A 26215-nucleotide genomic window follows, 5' to 3' on the forward strand; every position below is an offset into this window, starting at 1 on the left:
ATCTTTCTTATGCATACTCAAAGTCCAGGGATGTCATTGCATGTATCAGTGACATTCCATGGCATTTAAAGAGAAACGGATTCTGGCGCTATTCTACAGAAGGGTAGCAACAAGAGACACATACAGGATTCTGTGAGTCTAATGATTTTCACAATCCCAGGGTTTAAATGTCTTGTTTTTTTTCAGCTATCCTTCCAGGATATCCTATAAACTATGCAAAATAAATAAACAAGCCTTGTTATATGATATATACTACCAAAATTTCAGTTTGTTAAACCCAATTATGCTAACAAATAAAGGTGAATAATGAAAAAGAAAAGGCAGCTTTTATCTGAAATATTCTCATATCTCCTAGAGAATTAATGTTAAAGTTTATTTGTTTCTTCATTTCTCCCCAAAGCCAAAATGAGCAACTAAACTGGAATTATTCCAGATGTGTCTATGTGAATTATAGGTTACTGCTCCTAAATCCGGAGAAGGCAATGGCAACCCACTCCAGTACTCTTGCCTGGAAAATCCCATGGGACGGAGGGGCCTGGTAGGCTGCAGTCCATGGGGTCGCTAGGAGTCAGACACGACTGAGTGACTTCACTTTCACTTTTCACTTTCATGCATTGGAGAAGGAAATGGCAACCCACTCCAGTGTTCTTGCCTGGAGAACCCCAGGGACAGAGAGCCTGGTGGGCTGCCGTCTATGGGGTCACACAGAGTCGGACATGACTGAAGCGACTTAGCAGCAGCAGCAGCAGCTCCTAAATCCTATAGAAATTAAGTAAAACAAACATTAGCAAAGAATAGATTAGAATCCTGACATACTTCATTTAATTAATGCATTTTAAACTTTCATGTCTATTAAATAGATACTTGAAATAGTTTAAGATTAATGTTTGTTTTCTTGAATAAACTAAATGGTTCCCAGTGAATTCAAATAGCCCTCTTATGGAAAACTAGATTCCTACATGTACTTATACCCATTTCCAAATCCTATTTTCAGTTATATTCATCTGTTTCAGTTTCTTTCTTTCCCAGTACTAGTACCAAGAGATTATTAAAATTATAACTGTATCATACATTTGGCACTGTGTTTCTACATGAATTGTAGAATTGGCTTGTCGTTTTCCCTCCTCCCCTGGGAAAAATATCATTTTGGTATTTATGTTGTGATTAAGTTTATAAAAAGTAGAAAAAATTGATATACAATAATGAGTTTTATATTTTCCAAAATTAGAATATGCCTTTCTATGTATTCATGTCTTATAGTTTCTCTATGGTGTTTTATTTCTTATGTGTTTCTTGTTTGGCTTATTACTATTTTAACCTTTCTCTTACCATTATTATTAGGATATTTTATTTCATTGTATTTTCTAGCTGGTTATATATAAAGAAAGATGCTGGCTTTGCAAACAGTTTAATGTAGTGGTAAACAGCTACATTGTTTAGAATAGATTAGAATTTCAAAACCCAGGTCTGCCATACCAACTGTATGACCTGTTTGCTTATCCATCAAACAGAGATTAATAATTTTACATGCTTCATCGGATTTATTGGGAGTATTAAATTAGATAGTATATTCAGAACATTGCTGGCACATAGTAAACACTCTGTAAGTTTTCACTTTCATCCTCATTATCATTATCATTTATCTGCCATGTTAATGTTCCCTCATTATTTGTAAGTTTTTCCATTGATTTAAATTTTCCAGTTGTATATCATCTAAAAATTATAATTTTGCTTCTTTTCCAGTTCTATCCGTCTTATATCTATCTGTTGTTTAGTTAATTAACCTCAGTCTTCAGTGTTAAATAACAACGGTAATGATGAACAGAGCTTCCCAGATGTTATAGTAGTAAAGAATCTGCCTGCCAGTGCAGGATATGCAAGAGACGCATTTGGATCCCTGGTTCAGGAAGATTCCCTGGAGTAGAAAACGGCAACCCACTACAGTATTCTTGACTGGAAGATTTCATGGACAGAGGAGCCTGGCAGGCTACAGTTCATGGGATCACAAAGAGTCGGACATGATTGAGCATGATGGTAGACATCTTTAGTTAACATTTAGAGTTAGTGGCAGTGCTTCTGGTGTTTTACTTGCTCAGTTTTGACTTCAAAGATAAATTTTATAGGTTATGAAAGAACCATGCATTCTGATTTCTTAAAGAGTTTTATCAAATATCTTTCAACATGTTTTTTGGATATTCAGAAGTAAATAAAGAGAAAATAACTATTATTGGCTCCTAAGCTTTTATTGTTTCAGTTTTTGGAGCCAGCTGTAAATCTAGGCTCTGTCCTCATTTCTGTTTATATAGAGGGTATTGACAGTATATACCACAAGCTCATTAGAGATCTCACCAGCCTTGTCTTTAGTACAGCAATCGCTAGACTTTCTCCCATAGGTGTTTCTTGGCACTCCAACCAGAGAGCATTTCAGTCATTACTTGACTTTGGTTATATAATGAGGAGAGTGATGAGAGAATTTCCCAAGTGACAAGGAACACAGGAGCAAAAATTTCCTTTGATGTATAAGATGTTCAAGCTGGTTTTAGAAAAGGCAGAGCAACCAGAGGTCAAATTGCCAGCATCCACTGGATCATGGAAAAAGCAAGAGAGTTCCAGAAAAACATCTATTTCTGCTTTATTGACTATGCCAAAGCCTTTGACTGTGTGGATCACAATAAACTGTGGAAAATACTTCAAGAGATGGGAATACCAGACCACCTGACCTGCCTCTTGAGAAACCTATATGCAGGTCAGGAGGCAACAGAACTGAACATGGAACAACAGACTGGTTCCAAATAGGAAAAGGAGTACGTCAAGGCTGTATATTGTCACCCTGCTTATTTAACTTATATTCATGAGAAACACTGGGCTGGAGAAGCACAAGCTGGAATCAAGATTGCCAGGAGAAATATCAATAACCTCAGATATGCAGATGACACCACCCTTATGGCAGAAAGTGAAGAAGAACTAAAGAGCCTCTTGATGAAAGTGAAAGAGGAGAGTGAAAAAGTTGGCTTAAAGCTCAACATTCGGAAAACGAAGATCATGGCATCTGGTCCCATCACTTCATGGGAAATAGACGGGGAAACAGTGGAAACAGTGTCAGACTTTATTTTTCTGGGCTCCAAAATCACTGCAGATGGTGATTGCAGCCATGAAATTAAAAGACGCTTACTCCTTGGAAGGAAAGTTATGACCAACCTAGATAACATATTCAAAAGCAGAGATATTACTTTGCCAACAAAGGTCCGTCTAGTGCAGGCTATGGTTTTTCCAGTGGTCATGTATGGATGTGAGAGTTGGACTGTGAAGAAAGTGAGCACCGAAGAACTGATGCTTTTGAACTGTGGTGCTGGAGAAGACTCTTGAGAGTCCCTTGGACTGCAAGGAGATCCAACCAGGCCATCCTAAAGGAGATCAGTCCTAGGTATTCATTGGAAGGACTGATGCTGAAGCTGAAACTCCAATATTTTGGCCACCTGATGCAAAGAGCTGACTCATTTAAAAAAACCCTGATGCTGGGAAAGATTGAGGGCAGGAGGAGGAGGGGACGACAGAGGATGATATGGTTGGATGGCATCACCGACTCAATGGATATGGGTTTGGGTTGACTCTGGGAAGTTGGTGATGGACAGGGAGGCCTGGTGTGCTGCGGTTCATGGGGTCACAAAGAGTCAGACATGACTGAGCGACTGAACTGAACTGATAAGAAAAAAAAATGCGAGAAAAGGGTAATGATGTCAGTAACCCGATTTAAGTAAAGGCTGTACCTTGGAAAGGTAGAGTTAGAGATGAAGATATCAATTTAACCAACTAAAACACCTCTTTGTCACCAGTGGGCTCTACTTCCTGAGTCTCTGCTGCCATTGAAAGCTGAATATAAAGTTCTGTGTGAAGTAGCAGTTCTGTCACATTCCAGAAGGAAGCTATCATATGTTCTACCTTTAGGAGCTTAGCTGAGGGGAGCCACTCTCATGTTTAACATATTCATCTTCTTTATCTCATCCTAGGAAATTTATCAAGTTCTGGTTTTATTTTGAAATTATTTCCAGAAGCTTTTAGAAAATTATAGAGTGGCACCAGCACCACCGCTGCCCATATACATCACCACATTGTCCATGTTTTTGATCCCTGGACCACTGTGAGAGTTCTCCACGTAACTGCCTCCATGTCTTCTGCCCTCACTTCAACCACTTTATTTTTTTTTTTTCAACCACTTTAAACTAAAAAATATTTCCCAGTTACCTGTCTTTGAAATGCATAAGTTCTTAATTGATCTAAGTCTGTGTGTATACTTTTTTTTTAATTTATCTGTTTTAATTGGGGGCTAATTACTTTACAGTATTGTAGTGGTTTTTGCCGTACATTGACATGAATCAGCCATGGGTGTACATGTGTTCCCCATCCTAAACCCGCCTCCCACCTCCCTCCCCTTCCCATCCCTCAGGGTCATCCCAGTGCACCAGCCCTGAGCACCCTGTCTCATGCATCGAACCTGGACTGGCGATCTGTTTCACATATGGTAATATACATGTTTCAATGTATGTATGCTTATACATATAAACAGTACTAAGCCTCATAATTAGAATCATTCCTGAATCTCTTTAAGTAGAAACTCCTCTGATGTCATTAAGTGTTATGTACACGTTTCTAACTTCTGTCCTAAGGGATAGGCAAGAAATTTTCTGACCTATTAACAGCTGAAAATCAATCAGAAAAAAATTGTCACAGAATTCTAGAGCTGAAAAAAACATAAGATGTCCGCTCCTGGCCCTTCATTTTATACGTGAAAAAGCTAAGACCCAGAGAGATGAAATATCTCCAAAATATTGATATTGTATATCAAAGAGAAAATTACTTTCTTTACATAAATTAAGCTTACACACAGTTTTTTAAGAGCACATCTGTGAAAATTTTAGCATAAAATCCCTAATCACTGAAGAAGTTCTATCTCCATATGTTTCATATTCATGTACATTATCTCACTTATTTGAGGGAGAAAAATGTTCTCTCTAGTATGAGAGCTATATTATGCAGCTTCCAGAGCTTGACAGTTTTATTTCAGACTTCCATTTCAGATGCTAGGTTTCTGTATCTTAGAAATAGTAACCTTTCCTAGTCTCTCTATAAGCAAGAGGAATAAATGAAAATACTATAATGCCATTTAAACAATTTGTTTTTTAAATATCTTTGCAAGTTGATAAAGTTTTTAAGGATTGTTTTTCTTTGTTAGTGTTCCTTTGAGAATGGTAGTTAATGGCACTGCCGGTCCCTCCTCATACATTAGCTAAAGATAGCTATTACTAAGAAAGCAGAGTCTGCTTGCTGTAGACATGTGGGAAAATAAGAATTACCGAATATTGCTCTAAAAACTCTTAGCTTTATGTATTCTAAGCCTTACTAATAGTTTACATAATGTAAGATTTACTCAGCAGTGTATGGATATACCTAACAAAAGTAACTTTTTTCCTTTCCCTTTTTCTTCAAACATTGTTTATTATTTCTTATGGTTTGACTGAAGTTTTTATGCTGATAATTCAAAAAATATGATCCTCTAGCCATTGTTGTTTGTTGTTCTGTTGCCCAGTCATGTCTAACTCTGTGACGCCATGGACTGCAGTGTGCCAGGCCTCCCTGTCCCTCACTGTCTCCCAAAGTTTGCCCAAGTTCGTGTCCATTGCATTGGTGATAACATCCAGCCATGTCATCCTCTATCATCCCCTTCTCCTCCTGCCTTCAATCTTCAACCTAGCCACATCTTCTCCCAAACACTAGTTTCTGTCTCCAGCCGCATCTCAACACTTCAACTTGGTAGATAGACCCCGTGCATCCTATTTCAGAAGTCTAAATCAGAACTTGTCTTCCCCTTGTCTATGTTCTGTCTTCTTTCTCCCTTAACCACCCATGTCCAAAACATAAGTACTATCTTGGCTCATCCCTGTCCTTTATCTTTCATAAATTTTCCTACAGTGCCTCTCACGTATTCTTCCTTTACCTTTAATCAATACACCCAGTTTTACTGAACAGCTACTGAATTTCAGGCTCTCTGCTAGGTAGTGGAAGTGTAAAAACAAGCCCTAGTCCCTGTTTTCAAGGAGCTCATGGTATATTTATTGAAAGAGACTAGTATCAGTATGGAACAGGGCCTGTAAACCTGAGACACTCTGGTTGGATACTTGTGAACTAAATTAAAAAAAAAAAATTCCTTCAAAATGAAAATAGCTTCCTGACAAATTTCTGCCTTGTTCATAGCAGGATTAATTGAAACAATTGTGGAAAGGATTTTAAATGAGTTATTTATTCAGCATACCTCCTAGAGGTAGAACCCAAGCTTTAGAATCAAAATACCTTCCCAGTATGTTTGATTAATTGCTTCACACAGAATATACATGTAAACCCCCACTTCTTTTCTTCACAAACTCCTATTCATCCTTTTAGGCTTTACTCATGTATTACCTTTTTTAAAAAATGTTTCCAAATTTCCACTTGCTGCTGGGCAAATGAACCACTGCTTTTCCTGTATCAGGACGGAAACCAAATTTCAGTGAGTTCAGGAGTGAATGTAAAGAAAGTAGATGTGAGAAGATAGACAGTAGCTAGAAAGTACTTGCCCCTTGGAGAGTAATTGTATTATTTAGTATTTATTTTTACATTTAGCTTTCACTATGGACGGGAGAGAATTGGATGTATTTGTAGGCCAAGGGAATGACTGAAGGAAAAAAAGATAATGAATAGAGCAAGGCTCTCGGTTTCCCGTGTCGTCACTTAATCTAGATCTTCATAAAATTCACTTTATTACAAGATTTTCTGCCTACTTTTTTCCCATCTCTAATTTATCCTGCAAAATATGGCCTAATTAATCTTCCTAAAATATTGCTGTTGACATGTGACACATTCCTCCAAAAATCCTAAGTTCTTATCTATTTCTTATGTCCTTGAGCTTCTCTGTCTTCAGAGCCCTCATGGTCTGTCGCCTACCTACTTATTCAGTACTATTTCTCTCTTTTTCTCAGGACAGATGTTCATTCAGTAAAACTAGTCTCTTCATTACCATTTTCATACCCTTTGGCTCTAAGTTCTATCAGAACTAGTGTCTTTGTTTTGTTCATAAATGTATCCCAAGCATATTGTATATACCTAGTGGGTGCTCAATAATTATTTATGGACTGATTCCTTACTCATTCACACCTTAGAACTCTTACAATTACCTACTTATGCAACACTCCTCTTCCTCTTTTCTACTTTTCTAAACCTTACTGATTGTTTCCTGACTCAAGTCCCACTTCTTCCACCAATTTTTTGCTAACTATTTCTCCCCATTATTGTGTTTATTCCTTTCCCTGTATTCTCATAGTATGTAGCTGTGATTCCATACACTGAATCTTATGAGAGAAGCAGTGTAATAATGTGGTTAAGAGCTCAGACTCCAGAGCCAGACTAAAGTTGAATCCTGACACTGTTACTTACTGATTATGTGGCCTTTGTTATTTAACCTTTCTCTACCCCAATTTCCTCATCTGTAGCATGATCAAAATAATAAAATCTACCTCACAGAATTGTTGCAATATTGAAATGAGCTCATATATGTCAAGTGCCTATCACAGTGACCAGCACATAGCAAGCACAATATAAATATTTTCTTTCATTATTGTGTAATTTTATTATTGCTTTTATGTTAGTATTTTCCAATCAGATTAGGGACTCTTTGAGGTGAAAATGGTGTTTTATCTCTATGGCTCAGCCCAAAGCTGGTTGATTAAATATTTTTTAATTGATGATTTATTAAAAATTTAGACTATATTAAGACTACCATGAAATTCAAGCTGCTTCACTTGGAATGTGATTTTTAAAAACAACTTATTTCATCTAAAGATATACAGTCTACCGAACACTTTTATCCTTATTATATCAATTGATCCTTAAATTGGTTTATTCTCACAGTACAGCTTAGAATTGTATGGTCAGAGAAGGTAAGCATCTAACACCCTATTTCTCAGCACTACCACATTCCCTACTTCTTGCCTGCTCAGACAGGTACAGGACAGATTATTAAGTCTTCTGTATAAACAGACATTCTACTACAAAAGAGAATATCACTACCCCTTCTTTTAGGTATGCCCAAATCTCTACAAATGGCTGTCTTGGGCACTTCCCTTCACTTACCTTGTGAGAGAGCCAGGGGGAGTGATTAGAGTGTCCAGAAACACCTACTTCTCTATCCTGCAGGATGAGAAGGGAGGGGCATCTTATCTTGAACACTGTGCTCACCATGAAGTTGACCACACCACCTCCAACTAAAGCTCCTTATGTAATTTGGGAGGAGAGAGGACACTGGGATAATAATTGGAAGTTGCAATTTCAGTCACTTCTCACCTAGCCCCGGGGAGGGGGGATGGAGAGGGGGCGGGCAGGGGAGACGTTGGTGGCTTTTAAGCCTCTTTGTTTCAACCCAGGAATAATATCATTCCGCATCCTGTTACACATGCATACATTCATTTACCAAACATTTCAGCACCTTCCTTGGGCAGAGCCCTCTCATCTCTTGCTATGAGAGATACAAAAGAAATCTAAGCAATTTAAGCTGTTGATATACCTGGCTCTTTGTTGTCATCAGCATATTTGTATTGATCCTGTCTCTCTCCTCAAAACATGATATGTCACTTGAAGGCTCTGTGGAGTAGAGTTTTCCTTAAGAAAGTGTACTTAAAAAAAAAAAAAAAAGTATTTTCATTGTGTTGAAATACACATTATTTAATACATAGATAGCTGGCCCTGTGATGTTCCCTGTCTTATAAACATGCCTACTTTTGCTTTTCATGCTTTCTGATTTCCACCTTTCTTTTAGAAGTTTATACAGTTGGTGTTCTAATTCTAAATGTTTTTGCTCAAAATAAGGCAAATCTCTCTCTATAGGAAATGTATACAATGTGTGCCACTTTCTGTGCTGCCTCATTTTAGTTTCTTGAATTAGAAACTAGATATTTAATAAATTCTGCTTTGCTTCCAAAATGAAGAAAACTTAAATTGACTCAAAGAATCAGTACCATAGACATTCTAAGGTCATCCTGTCCAGAGAAAAACCCTCAGAAGCTCCAGGAAACTATCAATCTATCATGTATTTCCTGAACACCACTCCTGGCCTCATTTATACCCATTAGCAACTAATCCACCACTGTAAATGTCATTTGAAATCCTTAATCTCCAAGTGGCTTTAGAGAGCCTAATTTTTTATATTAAGATTTTATCTTTCTTTCTCACCCTCCCCCTAAACACACAGATACACAAAATAATATACGAAAACTGCTTCCTTACATAGGGAAGGGTGTTTGTTGTTTTTAACCTTCTAATATACATTATGAGTATGATCACATAGGGAGTTGTTTCTGAGTACAGGATCAAAATATATTACTCTTAGAGGAAATGCAATTCTTGTTAAGAAAAATAATAGCCAGTAAGCAATAATCTACTAAATAATTTCTAATATCTTACATTAAACTAGGAAAACCTGTATAATTATTTAGTGATGGTAATGTAATTTACATTTATGTTGATAGAAGCTTAGAAAAGTATATTAAATATTCTTCCAGGTAGCCAATAGGCCCTTTTCTCTTTGATGAAGAGTTGGATAAAGATCAGTTTATTCAAATATTTTTTCATGCAGAAAACAAGGTAGTCCTTACCAATGAAACATGGCAGTAAACCTCAAAAGTTTTTTTCTCCAATTGTCTTTATTAACGTTTGTTTGTCTCCTTTCTGAATGCATGAAAGCCTGCCCTACTGGCCAATTTTTTTTTTTAATCATTTAAAAACTTCATCTGAATTTAAGCATAATAATAACTTTATTGTTTTTCTGTAACATATTTTAGACATATTTCACTACATATTTTCTAGTGCTAGATCTGATTACCTACAATGGTGACCATAAGCCATGAGCTCTCATTTGTGAAGCCTTTTCATATTGCTGTAAATATTTGGTAAGAATTATCTTCAGACTGATTAGATTCATAGTTATGAAGTATTTAAGAGAAGTATATAATAGTGCTGGTTGAAAATAAATCTCATATTTTTATAAATGTTTAAATTTTCAAAAATAGCTCATGCTTAATGATTAAAACTTAGACACAGAAACGCATTAAGATAAAAAGTTGTTAATTCCACTGACTCACAGACTTTTACAATTTCTATGCATCATTCTTATATCTATGAAAATGTATTTATATAAACATGCATGTGTTTATGCACACACACACATATTCACTGTGATATATGTCACCAAACTGGTATTGCAGTGGATTTATTGTTTTCTTTAATATTTATTTTATTTATCTACTCATTTATTTGTTTGATTAGATCAGGTCTTGGTTGTGGCACAGGAGCTCCATTGTGTCATGTGGGATCATTCATTGTGGTGCACAGACTCTCTAGTTGTGGTGTGTAGGCTAGTTGCTCTGCAGCATGTGGGATCTTAGTTCCCCAGCCAGGGATCAAACCCTCATCCCTTGCATTGCAAGACAGATTCCTTAACCACTGGACCACAAAGGAAGTTCCAAACTTATTGTTGTATAGGATCTTTTTCCCCTTGATAATTCATCTTTATTGTTTCTTCTATTAAGAAATATTTTTCTAAAATGTGATTTTAATGGGTGAATGCTATTTCTTTACATGAATCTAGTGTTATTTATTTATCCTGTCACCTTTTATTATGTGTTTCCAGTATTCCAGTTTTTCATAATTTAGGAAAAACAATATATTTAATAAATATTTTCCCATACTGCTTGGTACAATCTGTGATTATATCCATGGAACAGATTTCTAAAAAGAAATTTCTATTGCATTCATATTTGAAAATTTCTTAATACATATTATGATTTTTTCCTCCAGAAAGTCTATGTTGATTCACATATCTAAAGCATGTGTATTTTATTTATTTTTATGGAAGTATAGTTGATTTACAATGTTGTGTTAATTACTACTGTATAGCAAATTGATTCACTTATACATATTTACACATTCTTTTTTAAATATTCTTTTCCATTATGGTTTATCATAGGATATTGAACATAGTTTTCTGTACAATACAGTGTGTGTGTGTCTGTCTGTCTGTCTGTGTGTGTGTGTCTGTGTGTGTGTGTGTGTGTGTGTCTGTGTGTTAAGTCACTTCTGTTGTGTCCAACTCTTTGCGACCCTATGGACTGTAGCCCCCCAAGGCTCCTCTGTCCATGGGATTCTTCAGAAGAGAATACTGGAGTGGGTTGCCGTTTCCTCCTCCAGGAGATTTTCTCATCCCAGGGATTGAATCCTGGTCTCTTAGGTCTGCTACACTGGCAGGCAGGTTCTTGCCGCTAGCACCCCCTGGGAAGCCCTGTGCTATACAGTCGGTCCTTGTTGTTTATCCATTCTACATATGAAAGCTTGTGTAGAAGCTCCCACTCCATCCCTCTCCCAGGTCCTACCCCCTGGCCACCACGAATCTGTTTTCTATCTCCAAGATTCTGTTCTGTTTGACAGGTTCATTTCTGTTATATTTTAGATTCCACATAAGTGATATCATATGGTATTTGCCTTTCTCCATCTGACTTGCCTCACTTTAATGATAATCTCTAGTTGAATCCACGTTGCTGCTGCAAATGGCATTACTTTGTTCTTTTTGTGCCTGAGTAGTATCCTATTGTATATGTGTACCACGGTGTCTTTATCCATTCATCTGTCACTGGGTATTTATGTTGTTTCCATGTCTTGGCTATTGTGAATAATGCTGCCATGAACATAGGAGTGCATGTATCTTGTTGAATTATAATTTTGTCCAGATATATGCCCAGGAGTGGGATTACTAGATCATATGGTAGCTCTAGTTTTAGTTTTTTGAGGAACCTCAATACTGTTTCCACAGTGGCTGCACCAAGTTACATTCCCACCAACAGTGTACAAGGGTTCCCTTTTTTCCACACCCTCTCTGACATTTAGTATTTGTAGATTTTTTTAGGGAGGGCCATTCTGACAAGTGTGAGGTGGTGCCTCATTGTAGTTTTGATTTGTATTTCTCTAATAATTACTGATGTTGAGCATCTTTTCATGTGCCTTAAAACATAATGTGTTTTTGAGTTCTTCCCTACATGCTTTCTGTCAGAGTTCAACCAACAGCAAAAGATTATACACTCACATTAGGATAATTCAAGAACAGTTTATTTAGAGAGATAATAGTTACAAAGATGATGGTGAAATGTTAGTGAAAATATGAGAAATAATGCAGTAAATTATGAAAATTAGCAATAGCACTGATCAGAACATGGGAAATGAGAAGCAGATTAAGAAAGCCATTTTGAGAGGAAAAGTGACCTTTGGTCAACAAACATAACTAAATCAAGGTGAATTTTCAAGTCCAGAACCAAAGGATTATATTACCTTGACCTGCTCTTTCTATTGTCTGAACCACCTTGAAAGCCAGAGGACCTGGGGTCCCTCTTCTAGGTCCAAACAGAGGCCTCCCACCAGTAGAGAACAGGCAGGAACCAATGGAGAGTGAATCTGGAAAGACAAGCAAAAGATGTCTAGAACACTTACCTACTTTTTCTATGTCTTTGATTATACATGTTTTTTAGTTATATATCTGTGATTGAGGTAAAAACTTTTTCTTTACTTATTTGTGTTTATTTTGTCAAGTATATGTGTATATCTCCCCTCCCTTCATTTTAACTAAGCAGGCTGTTTTTTCTTATTGGTTTGCCTTATTGATTAAAAGAGTTCTTTATATATTAAGGACATCTTAAATTTTTATTTTTCACATATATTTCTCTTATTTAAGAGTTCAGCTTTTGCTATATGCTTGAAATTAATTTAAGTCATCAATTCTTACTCTTTTGTGATTCTACTTTTTACATATAATTTTTGTTCAACTTACAAATCATTTTACTTTGTAGTATAGGATAGAAACATGATTTTATTTTATTCTAGGTAATAAATGATGCCTACATTATATCCTAAATTATATACCATTTTCTCCAGTGATTTGATATGGAATCCTATTCTTTTACAGCATTCTTTCATTTATTGAGGTCTTTCTATACACCCCATTATGACCTATTAGTCTCCTAGTCAATTCTAGTGCAATATCATGTGGTGATATTTTATACGGTTTTAGCATATGACAATGTATTTTATTATTTTTCATTGTTTCCTTGACATTCTCACCTATTTAGACAAATGAACTTTAGAGTTTTTGTTTCAAAATAAAAAAGAAATATCCTTTTAGAGTTTTGATTAAATTGTAATATATTAATACATTGTTTGAAGAGGAAATAAAGGTCTTCTAATACTGAATCTTTCTTTCCAGATAGCATTTTATGTGTCTCAGGTTTTTCTAATGCCCATCACAAAACTGTTTCATTTTATTTAAATATTATTTTTATTTCTAAGTATTTTGTTTTGGAGAAATATTTTGACATTGCAATTGAAAGCTTATGTTCCTTGAGTTTTTTGACTGGCTTCTGCTGCTATTGAAAATAGCTAACAATTTTGTTGTATATATATTGTGACTAAAATTTTACCAAATTCTTACCAGTTTTATTAGACTTTCCTCTGAGCAGTCTGGATTTTCTAAGACTATTGTATTATCTAAGAGATACATTTTTTTTTTCACAATAAGTCTGCCTATATGGTTCATCGTTAAGTAGAATGTCAAATATTTGAGATGAAGAACATCTGTCTTAATGAAATCTTTCATTGCTCAGATTAGCTTTCCTTCTGATATGTGTTTACCATGAGTTTTTCTTTTTCTAAAATTGGGAATAAATGTGAAGTTTTATCACGTATGGCTTTGTGTCACCTACAATGATGAATTACATACTTTGTCTCCTTTGACTAATTAAAGGTGATGAATTACTTTTCAAATTGTCCTTCTATTGAGCCATCCTTCATTCCTGGAATATCCCGTTTGGTCATAATATGCCATTCTTTTAAATTTCTACTACATTCAATTCTCTAGTTTTGAGATTTTTTGAAAGAATCTATATTCATAAGGAATATTGAGGGTTGTGCATGCATTTGTGTTTGATGCCATTTTTGTTAGATTTAAGTATTAGGTTAAGGACGCTTCATAAATGACCTTTCAATGTTTTCTTTGCCTTGGAATAGTTATAAGATAGAAGTGCTTAGGGGAAAACTGTTTGGCACCTCTCTTTAAAGCAATTGTTTAAAAACTTTAAAATCTTACCTGTTTTTACACAGTCTATTTAGTTGTATTTACAAAGTCTATTTAGATTTTGTAAATAGTCTGTTGTATTGTAAAGTGCACACAGAGTTTATCATTCTCCTCAACTTTACCTTGGTCTATGAATATATAGGTCTATTCAGATTTTCTGTTCTTTTGAAAATATTTGGAATCAGTTATTCTTTCAAATATTTTTACATGCTTATATTTTTCTCATTTATAGACAATTAGAAAGATATATAGAAAAGAGGAGATACAAAGAAAATACAGAGAGAAGGAAAAAGAGAGGCATATTTACTTATATTTTTCTCATTTATTATCATGCACATGGTTCATATACAGCTTTTCCAGTTTTATTGATATTCCCCTAAGTTTCAGCTCTAGTATTTGTCTATTTTTTCCTTCATTCATATTTTTTATTATCATTAAATTACCTACTTTACTAGGATAGTTTTGTTGTCTGTTTATTTTTTCCTTCTTTATATTCATCTAAGTCTTTCAATTAATTAGAGTATGTTTTGTAAGCTTATATGGTAGCAGCTGGCATCTTCAGTTTTTCAGTTGAGGAAAAGAGAGATGGCTGTGAGAAATTATTGAGGCAGACATGGGTTTCAGTATTCTTGATTAACCATCACAGAGCCCAGAGGCTAGAGAATCGGATGATTTACCATCCCTGAAGAGTCTGTCTAGTGATCCAGACAAATAGCTTTGCTAATGTTATTTAATCACATTTTTATTCACTCATTCATTCATTAAACACCTATTAACAATTTTTGGTGCCGGACCTTGTGCTGTCTTTTGGAGATACAAATACGAAAAGATGTAGAACCTGTATTTAAGGATTTTGTAATTCAAGTGAAGAAACAGATAATCAATTACAAATATAGTAATTACTATGATACAGGTATGTACATGTTTTGGGAAAACGTGTACATACCCCATAGCACAAAATTACTCAGGAAAAGTAATAGAAAATTTAGAAATACTATTTTATTCATTCATATTCAACAAATATATTATGTGTCAGATAATATGCTGAAACCTGGGGAGGTTGTAGGTGTAAAAGTAACTTTCCTTGTCTTTGAGGAGCTGTTAGTCTGGTGGAAGTAAATAATCCTATTACAATAAAGACATGTACCAGATACCTGTGGGGACACAGGAAAGAAACTAAATGAGCCTGTCAGAGGTTAAAAAGACTTTCTTCACAGAGAGAGTAATGTTTGAACTGATACTTGTAAGGTGAGCAGGTATTTATTAAGTGGACAAGGTGTGGCATTCTAAGCAGAGGAAGCAACATGGGCAAAGGTGGCACAGTGGTATAAAAAGGCAGATAGTCTGCTAATGCCAAAGCACGAGGTACAAGGTGGTGAGGGGTGAGAAAAAAGGTGAAAGATACCAAGCTTTTATTAAACTCTGACAGTGTGTCAGACACTATTCTAAATGTTCTATAGAGATTAACATTTAGTTCTTACAGCAGCCCAGGAGGATTTAGATAACTGCTGTTATCCCACTTTATAGATGAAGAAATTAGGCAGAGAGTTTAAGTATCATGTCCAAAATCATACACTGTGAGTGGGCTGGCCAAAATTTGAGTCCTGGTAATCTGACCCCAAAGCCTATGGTCTCTTGCCTACTATAGACTGATACCAATTCATAAAAGACTTTATATTCTATACCAAAGAATTTGGATTTCACTCCATCAATGTCTAGAAACCAGTGAGGTGTTCTTAATTATAAAAATCTACATGATCAGATTTTTAAGTGTATGTTAGCTGCTCAGTTGTGTCCGATTCTTTATGACCCCAGGGACTGCGACCTCCCAGGATCCTCTGTCCATGGAACTTCCCAGAGAAGAATACTGGAGTGGGTTGCCGTTCCTTTCTCCAGGGGATCTTCCTGACCCAGGGATCGAATCCAGGTCCCCTTCATTGCAGGCAGATTCTTTACTATCTGAGCCACCAGGGAAGCCTGATCAGGTTTTTATTTTAACTCAAGTGGCATTTGGAATATGGACTAGAAGGGATGACTTTATGTGAAGAGAATATTAAAGGAAAAAAAGAAATAGCAAGAGGGGCAAACAGCTTCTCCAGTCCGTTTGAGGGATGGTGGAAGCCCTGAAGTAGGGCAGGAAATCAGGGAACAGATTCAGATTCAAGAGTTATTTTGATGAAACTTGGTGATTTGTTATATAGGAATGAGAAGTAAGGAAGGATGAAAAGTCTGCAGTGGTTTTCAGATTTCTGTCCTTGGTAACTAAGTTGAAGTTAGTGCCAGGACATGTGACAGAAAATATGGGAGGAGTGTTCTAGACACTGGTTCTTTATTCTCATAGTTAATATTTCCAGGGATACAAGGATTTTTAAGTGTTTGCAAATCAGTAAGTGTGATGATCACATTAACAAATTAAAGAATAAAACCATATGATATTCTCAAAATATATAGAAAAGGCTTTTGATATAATTCAACATCCATTTATGATTTTAAAAACAGCTCTCCAGAAGGTGGGCATAAAGGGAAATACCTCAACATAAAAAAGGCCATATATGACAAATCCACAACTAACTCAACAATGAAAAGCTAAAACCATTTCCTCTAAGGTCAGGAACAAGATAAGGATTCCCACTCTCACCACTTTTATTCAACATAGTATTGCAAGTCCTAACCATAGATATCAGACAAGAGAAAGAAATGAAAGGAATTAAAATTAGAAAGGAAGAAGTATCACTGTTAGCAGATGACATGATACTATAATAGAAAATCCTGAAGACACCGTCAGAAAACTACTAGAGCTCATGAATTTGGTAAAGTTACAGGTACAAAATTAATACATAAAAATCTATTACATTTCTATACACTAACAGTGAACTATCAAAATTAAGGAAACAATCCCATTTACCACTGAATCAAAAAGAATAAAATAATAAATAAGGAATAAACCTACCTAAGAAGGTAAAGGACTTCCCTGGTGGCTCAGACAGTAAAGCGTCTGCCTACAATGCGGGAGACCCGGGTTCAATCCCTGGGTTGGGAAGATCTCCTGTAGAAGGAAATGGCAACCCACTCCAGTATTCTTGCCTGTAAAATCCCATGGATGAAGGAGCCTCGTAGGCTACAGTCCAGGGGGTCGCAAAGCACTTTCTTTCAAGGAGGTAAAAGACCTGTACTTGAAAAACTATAAGACACTGATGAAAGAAATTGAAGATGTCACAAACAGATGAAAAGATATACCATGTTCTTGGATTGAAAGAATTAACATTGTTAAAACGATCATACTTCCCAAGGCAACCTACAGATTCAATCCCTATCAAGATACCAATGGCATTTTTCACAGAACTAGGACAAATAATTTTAAAATTTGTATAGAAACACAAAAGACCCCAAATAGTAAAAACAATCTTAGAAAAGAAAAACAGAGTAGGAGGAATCATGCTCCCTGACTTCAGATTATACTGCAACGCTACAGTAATCAAACCTGGTACTGGCACAAAAGCAGAGACATAGATCAATGGAACAGAATAGAGAACCCAGAACTATCCCCAGGCACCTGTAGTCAATTAACCTACTACAAAAGTGACAAAAATAGAGTTTCTTCAATAAGTGGTACCGAGAAAACCGAATAGCTACATGTTAAAAAAAAAAAAAAAATCAGAACATTCTATAACACCATATACCAAAAAAAGTCAAGTTTGCCATATCAGACTCTTAGGTACCATGACAGAGTGATTCTCCTAGTAGTTTAATGGACACAGGAAAATAACTGTCATGTTACCAGGTTTGGATTTTTGCTTGCTTGCTCCGCGTTATCACTAACACATTTAGATAGCCCTTTCAGAGAATTCACTCTACTGAAAGATAGTTTTTGTCAGTAACATTGCTAAATAAATTTTGACTCTAGTTTGGAAATGGAATATTATTTTTTTTAAAGTCATTCTCATTCCAATTGATTTCTGATATTTGGACATCTAAATTTAATGTGCATTGTATGTACACGTTCTTAGGCAGAAATGATAATAGAAATTTTCAGAGTTGTTCTGTAGTTATCCTCAATTCTTGTCCATTGTCCATAAACAATGTTCTGTGAATTTGAAATCCTACTCATACAGGAAAATATCAATATCAATGATACTAAAGAAGGTTTAAATTTTATAAAGGAAGTTTTACTTTTATGCCTCTAAGTGGAAATTGTACAGTGAATAGTGAAATTGTGTATAAAACTGTCTAATAAAAGAAAAACTATATTCTGAATTTTTTAGTATTATAATTATTTTCTTCATAAAGCAAAGTTGTATAATTTTTCCTAAGTATAATTTACTAATCTCCTAAATTTGATTTGTAGACGAACATGCTTGCAACATATTAAAGTTCTTTGATGATACACACTGAAATTTCAGAAAGTTATGAACTTGTCAGTGACTCCTGTTTCCTTCTTTTCTTACCATTTCATAAGGCAATCAGTCTTTTCTTTGAAGAAACTCCTCACAAATGATGCATTTGATTGGAACCAACGCCAAGGTCAAATCTCTTTCATCAGTCAGTTCTTCATAGAGAATACTTTAGTCAAATTCTTTCCTTCATCAGTCAGGCACACCTTCCGTTCAGACAAAACCTCTTTTAGAAAAGCCCCATTCAGCACTGAATGACTGAAAGCAGAACTAGAGTAATCAAGAGTTCTTTATTTTATCTTCATAAATGTACAGCTTCAGGTGAAGGCTGAGGAAAATACCTATAGAGCCTGCAATCTAATGCAAAAGAAGATAGAAGCATTGATTGTATGGCTTGCTGATTTTAAAACTAATCTTTCTGAAGCAGTTTTAATTTCAGAATGTTTAAATAGATTTAATTTCTAATACTAAAAAATTAAAATTCCTAATTCCTATTTTTGATTAAGTGCAATAAACTCATAAAACTTAGCAACTTCCATTTCTGTTTAAAAGCTAATAAAGTGAGAGAACAAGTGCTTTACTCTTACTACTAAAGAATTTATAGCATGCATAGTCACAGAAACCCAAGGGATGAGGGCTGACATTCAAACTCCAAAAACAATTGAGAACAATTTTTTTTTTTTTCAAAATAAGTCTTGTCTGTTATGTGATTCATAGGCTTTATTCTCTCCTGCCTAGAAAGTCTAAATTGGAAATTATATATGTGGAGTCCCACTATGAAATTGAGGAAAGAGAGAAAATAAGCAAATGAGATAATAGACTCAATCTTGGAAGCATATTAAGCATATAAGTAAAAATTATTTGAATCCCCATATTTTAAATCAAGTGAATTTTGAAAGTTCTTAAATTTTCAAATTACGTTAAAAAAGTTTTCAAGAGTGGCTACTAGTGTTCAGCAAGTTTATGTTGAATTGAGATGTATTGCGTCACCTTTTGTGAAGGGTAGAGGATCCTCCTGCCTACCAAATAACATGAATAATAATTGTGAATGGCCCTTAGTCTGAATTGGGCTTCCCTCCTGGCTCAGCTAGTAAAGAATCTGCCTGCAATGTGGGAGACCTGGGTTTGATCCTAGATTGGGAAGATCTCCTGGAGAAAGTGAAAGTGAAGTCGCTCAGCCGTGTCCGTCTCTTTGCAACCCCATGGACTGTAGTCTACCAGGCTCCTCTGTCAATGAGATTTTCCAGGCAAGAATACTGGAGTGAGTTGCCATTTCCTCCTCCAGGAGATCTTCCTGACCCAGGGACTGAACCCAGGTCTCCTGCATTGTAGGCAGAAGGGAAAGGCTACCCACTCCAGGATTCTGTCCTAGAAAATTCCATGGACTGTATAGTCCATGGGGTCGCAAAGAGTCAGACACAACTGAGTGATTTTTTTTTTTAAGTCTGAATCGGTATTATGACATATAACAAACATATACAGACAGGTTCGGTGGTCTGGAGTCTGATTTTATCTCCTTTACAATTAAAATACATTGTCAATTTACTTTAATTATCTAAGAAATCATTATGTTGTTCTTCATTTCTATGAATCTAATTTCCACCCAACCATTCATAAGTAACATAACTCATGTTAGAAAAGTTCAATACTGAGTCACAAAACAATTTCTCATATTACCAGACTTTAACTAATGCAATTTACAACAACAGTAATTATACTTGAAAAATGAAATGTTCTTAAAAGAGTTGTTTTTAAAGATAAACAGTGCTCTCATAAGGAAAAGTCTACCTCATTTCTTTCCATCACATTTGAGCTCGGAAGTTGTAGTGAAGGAAAAGATTAATGGTTTCCTATGTGTGCTTTCCCAGGTGGCTCAGTGGTAAAAAAAAAAAAAAAATCTGCCTGGCAGTACAGGAGACACAAAAGACAAGAGTTCAATCCCTGGGTTGGGAAAATTCCCTGGAGAAGGAAATGGCAACCCACTCCAGTATTCAGTTCAGTTCAGTTCAGTTGCTCAGTCGTGTCCGACTCCCTGCAACCCCATGAACTGCAGCATGCCAGGCCTCCCTGTCCATCACCAATTCCCAGAGTTTACCCAAACTCATGTCCATTGAGTCAGTGATGCCATCCAACCATCTCATCCTCTTCTCCTCCTGCCCTCAATCTTTCCCAGCATCAGGGTCTTTTCAAATGAGTCAGCTCTTCGCATCAGGTGGCCAAAGTATTGGAGTTTCAGCTTCAACATCAGTCCTTCCAATGAACACCCAGGACTGACCTCCTTTAGAATGGACTGGTTGGATCTCCTTGCAGTCCAAGAACTCTCAAGAGTCTTCTCCAGCACCACAGTTCAAAAGCATCAATTCTTCGGCGCTCAGCTTTCTTTATAGTTCAACTCTCACATCCATGCATGACCCCTGGAAAAACTTCAGCCTTGACTAGACGGACCTTTGTTGACAAAGTAATGTCTCTGCTTTTTAATATGCTGTCTAGGTTGGTCATAACTTTCCCTCCAAGGAGCAAGCGTCTTTTAATTTCATGGCTGCAATCACCATCTACAGTGATTTTGAAGCCCCAAAAAATGAAGTCAGCCACTGTTTCCCCATCTATTTGCCATGAAGTGACGAGACCGGATGCCATGATCTTAGTTTTCTGAATGTTGAGCTTTAAGCCAACCTTTTCACTGTCCTCTTTCACTTTCATCAAGAGGCTTTTTAGTTCTTCACTTTCTGCCATAAGGGTGGTGTCATCTGCATATCTGAGGTTATTGATATTTCTCCCAGCAATCTTGATTCCAGTTTGTGCTTCTTCCAGCCCAGCATTTCTCATGTATTCTACATATAAGTTAAAAAAGCAAGGTGACAATATACAGCCTTGACATATTCCTTTTCCTATTTGGAGCCAGTCTGTTTTTCCATGTCCAGTTCTAACTGTTGCTTCCTGACCTTCATACAGGTTTCTTAAGAGGCAGGTCAGGTGGTCTGATATTCCCATCTCTTTCAGAATTTTCCACAATTTATTGTGATCCACACAGTCAAAGGCTTTGGCATAGTCAATAAAGCAGAAAAGATGTATTTCTGAATGTTTTTCTTGCTTTTTCGATGGTCCAGCGGATGTTGGGAATTTGATCTCTGGTTCCTCTGCCTTTTCTACAACCAGCTTGAACATCTGCAAGTTCATGGTTCACATATTACTGAAGCCTGGTTTGGAGAATTTTGCACATTACTTTGCTTAGTGTGTGAGATGAGTGCAATTGTGTGGTAGTTTGAGCATTCTTTGGCATTGCCTTTCTTTGGGATTGGAATGAAAACTGACCTTTTCCCGTCCTGTGGCCACTGCTCAGTTTTCCAAATTTGCTGGCATATTGAGTGCAGCACGTTTACAGCATCATATTTTAGGATTTGAAATAGTTCAGCTGAAATTCTATCACCTCCACTAGCTTTGTTCATAGTATGCTTCCTAAGGCCTACTTGACTGCACATTCCAGGATGTCTGGCTCTAGGTGAGTGATCACACCATCGTGATTATCTGGGTCGTGAAGATCTTTTTTGTACAGTTCTTCTGTGTATTCTTGCCACCTCTTCTTAATATCTTCTGTTTCTGTTAGGTCCCTACCATTTCTGTCCTTTAATGAGCCCATCTTTGCATGAAATGTTTCCTTGGTACCTCTAATTTTCTTGAAGAGATCCCTAGTCTTTCCCAGACAACAACAATATGTGTGACTAATAAAAAAGTAAACATCAGTGATAGGAAATAGGTACACAAGTACACTGCTAAAATGAGATATAGTTTTCTATATCTCATATTTCTATATTTCTCCCATATGCTATAGTGATTGATATAAAAACTTGAAGATATTCTATACTGGCTATAGTTTGTCTCTCTATAATAGTCTCAATATTTGTATTGTTTGTTCATTTTTTTCAGTCAAGAGAATCCATTCCGTTAAATGACCTAAAGTCGGAAGTATCACCCCGGATTTCAGCAGAGGACCTGATTGACTTGTGTGAGCTGACAGTGACTGGCCACTTCAAAACACCCACCAAGAAGACAAAGTCCAGTAAACCAAAGCTCTTGGTAGTCGACATCCGGAATAGTGAAGAGTATCCTTTACACATTTGGTTTTAAAGGGTGGTACTGCTTTATTCACATTGCTTCCTTTTCATTTAAAGGGCATGTGATAAAAACAATGAACATGTTTGGGATTCCTCTGAATTCAGATAGCTAAATCTCAAACTGGTGCCAGAACAGACTTGCATAATATTAATATAATGTTTCATAAGATAACATTACATACCAGAGACCTTAAAATACTTTCCAAACAACACCAGAATAGTGGGCTATTTTCTTGGTTTTTGTGTTTCTCTGGTGTATATTGGTACTCCTGGGGGAATTTGAATCCTTCCTGGCATAGATAAAACTTTGGCAGAGATGAAAAGTAAGTGTTTACCTGATCTACCTCTTAGCCTAGAGAGGAAAGTTCACCAGATCTCAACTCTGAACTTTTATTTATTATAATTTTCAAAATATTGGCTTATAGGGAACATGTTAAAGTATTTTCCACTGATATTTTACTATTAAATGTACCATAACTTCTGGTGGTTTTGCTTGGCATTAAAATATAAAAAGTTACAAAGTAGTAATAGTTTAGTCTTTCTCCTTATATTTTCATCTCTATCAGATTTTTGTAAAGCATGTCTTGATTCTCTATACTCTTAAATCTAGATAAATGATTTTCTGTTTTTGTTTTTGTTTTTTTGAACCAGGTAACTACCTCTTAAAATCTTTCTTAGAATCTCAATATATAAAATATAAATGAAGAAATTTTTTACAATTAATTTTCTTTGTAAGTTAACATTTGTAGCATTTACTAACTATAAATAAGGGTTATATGTGGATGAGGATTGGCAAGTTGGTGGTTTCTTATATGCTGAAGCGGCATATAAGTTTTCATGTGCATATTTTCAATCACAGTTTTTGAAATGAAATTTTAAAATGAAATTCAAGCCATAGATTTCCAGAACTCCTGAAGCAATCCTTAGAATCTTAGATTACTGAAAATACTTTGAGAGCCTTCTACTTCAAATGATACCTCACCATCTTTCTGTGAAAAGTTTCTACTTTCCCTAGACTGTGAGACCCCAAGTTTGGGGAAAATATAAATGTTCATGTTTCTGGTGTTAGGGCATTAGGGGTACTAAGAGTTCCTCAGCAGAGTAGAGTGGACTCCCAAAAGAAGCATTCAGTTCCAATTGACTGGTCAGGGACCCCTGATGTACAAGTTCTACTTATCCATGATTTCAAACGTTTTAAGTACTTTTAGTTTCTTAATGTTATAGTTTATGTTTCTTTTGGTTGAGCCTTTAGTTATTGGAGAAGGAAATGGCAACCCACTCCAGTGTTCTTGCCTGGAAAACCCCATGGACGGAGGAACCTGGTACGCCATAGTCCATGGGGTCACAAAGAGTCAGACACAACTGAGCAATATTTACTTTACTTTTACTTTTATTTACTGACTCATAAAACCATCCAAAAAAGCATAATTTTACAGTGATTTATCCTAATGTTAAGGACTATTACTGAAATAATTAAAACAGTTTATGTATATACCACACTCCTGATATTTCCTTTCAAGCTACTTAATTAACCACTTGAAATTTTTAAATACACACAGTATGAAAGGAACATTCAATCCAAGTTTTCCAAAGCTTGTGGTCTGACTTTAATTTTTATTAAAACTCTCCTTTATTTTATACAGAATAAATATAAATAGAACAGCAGAAAGCAGAGCAACTCACCTGAACATTGTTCTCTGATAAGTATAGGTGAGTTGCCCAACGTAGGAGTGTCTTTATGTCATCCTACCACTCTTGGTTCAAGGTTGGGACTCGGCAGAGACCTGGCTTCAGTAACTTTATCTCCTCTGATTTCCTCTCTTACTGTACTTGCTGGTTTCTTGCCGGTCCAAAATGGCCAAGCATATTTATACATCAAGGCCTTTGCCCTCGCTCCTCCTGCCTAGAATATTTCTCCCCACATCTTTTATAGCCTGCCTCTTTACATCATTCAGCTCTGCTGAGATATCATCTTTTCTCAAAGGAGATAGTCACTGAAGCCAGAAGGTATGGGGCAGTCAGAAATCTCTACAGTGTGAGTTTCGAGTTACTAACATACTTTTAATTACTCAACTACCTGTAATCACTATTCAAAAAAATCCACGATGAGAGATTTATGCTGTTGGTTAAAGACTTTTCACTGTCCTGTTGAAGATACATAAATGTACGTGGTGGCAGTTTTATGCCTGACCTGTTTCTTTAAAATGAGAGACACTTAGAATGAATAATTTATTAAAATTCAATAGATGTTAAGTGAATTGACTTCCAATAATAGCGATCATTAAACTCTCACAGTGTGCCAAGCGTGGCATAAAATAATATCTCTATTTTACTGATGAAGAAACTGAGGCTTGAAAAGGCTGATCAACTTTCACAAGGGCACATAACTGACAGTTGGTAGAGCTAGCCTCATGTTCCAAGCTTTATTCTCCAAGCTTTATGCAGGTGGCTGTTTTGTCTTTTCATAGGACTGTTCAGCAAGCATAAACAAGATTGAGATATGTCACTTAATATAAATTATTGACTGAATGAGATGTGTATTGATTCCAAATCATGTGTTCATACACTGTATGTCTGTACGTACTCAGTCGTGTCTGACTTTTTGCAACCCTGTGGACTATAGCCTGCGAGGCTTCTCTGTCCATGCAGTTTTTCCAGGCAAGAATACTGGAATGGGTTGCCATTTCCTACTCCAGGGAATCTTCCAGAGCCAGGGATCAAACTCGCATCTCCTGTGTCTCCTGCATTGGCAGGCGGACTCTTTACCACTGTACTGCCTGGGAAGTCCCATACATGGTATACATTCTTCAGGTCGTACACACAAACTGAACTATAGATTCCAGTGCCTCTGTGTGTAGGGGCCTTAATCCCAATTAAATACGACTACTACTTATCTTTATACAGACACAGACACAGAATCAAAGAAAAATGAGTTATTTTAAATACTGTAGAGAAAATTTGGAATGCTTTGAGAGAGGAAGCATGTTAGAAAGGTTCTTTCCTACTGTAGTAACTTAATTTATAAGATCTAATGCTTTCAAAGTATGTTTTATTAAAATTTTCCAAAACTGTCACTAAGATGCTGTAATTTTAAAACTAACAAAGTAAGCCTGTTGAAATCTTCATATTTTTTCAAGGAATCATTTTTGTAGACTAACTTAATTTTTCAGTTAAACTCTGGGATTAACATGACTTTTCCTATCTGTTTAAGAAATGAATAAATATTTAACACTAGTTTATTTTTTAAATAGTTTTATTTCTCCAGTGCCTACAAATTATAGTCCTATACAGTACAGCAGGGAGGGAAAAACAACCAAATCAGAAACTCTGTAACATCTTTTTCTTCCCCTAAGAAAGTTATCTTTTTAAGTGTTGTATATAATATTTAACTGTTTATAGTCTTCTTATGTCATTTTTTATGTTTCCCAGGTGGCTCAGTGGTAACGAATCCACCTGCCAAAGCAGGAAACGTGGGAGACACAAATTGAGTCCCTGGGTCAGGAACATCTCCTGGTGTA

At 36.0% G+C, this 26215-nt stretch overlaps 1 protein-coding gene across 3 annotated transcripts in view; it reads left to right on the forward strand.

The window, feature by feature from the left end:
• The window catches only part of TBCK (TBC1 domain containing kinase), a 208963-nt gene that overhangs the window by 137746 nt on the left and 45002 nt on the right, over positions 1 to 26215 (forward strand). For 2 of the 3 annotated variants that reach the window (XM_002688086.6, XM_005207674.5), the window contains exon 24: positions 22510 to 22685. In XM_002688086.6, coding sequence (XP_002688132.1) covers positions 22510 to 22685 — 176 coding nt within the window. Of the gene's footprint in view, positions 1 to 1743; positions 2913 to 22509; positions 22686 to 26215 lie in introns of those variants that run through there. The other variant, XM_059887711.1, reaches the window with a different exon arrangement.

Source organism: Bos taurus, chromosome 6 (genome assembly GCF_002263795.3).
Source record: "Bos taurus isolate L1 Dominette 01449 registration number 42190680 breed Hereford chromosome 6, ARS-UCD2.0, whole genome shotgun sequence".
NCBI classification, from domain to species: Eukaryota; Metazoa; Chordata; class Mammalia; order Artiodactyla; family Bovidae; genus Bos; species Bos taurus.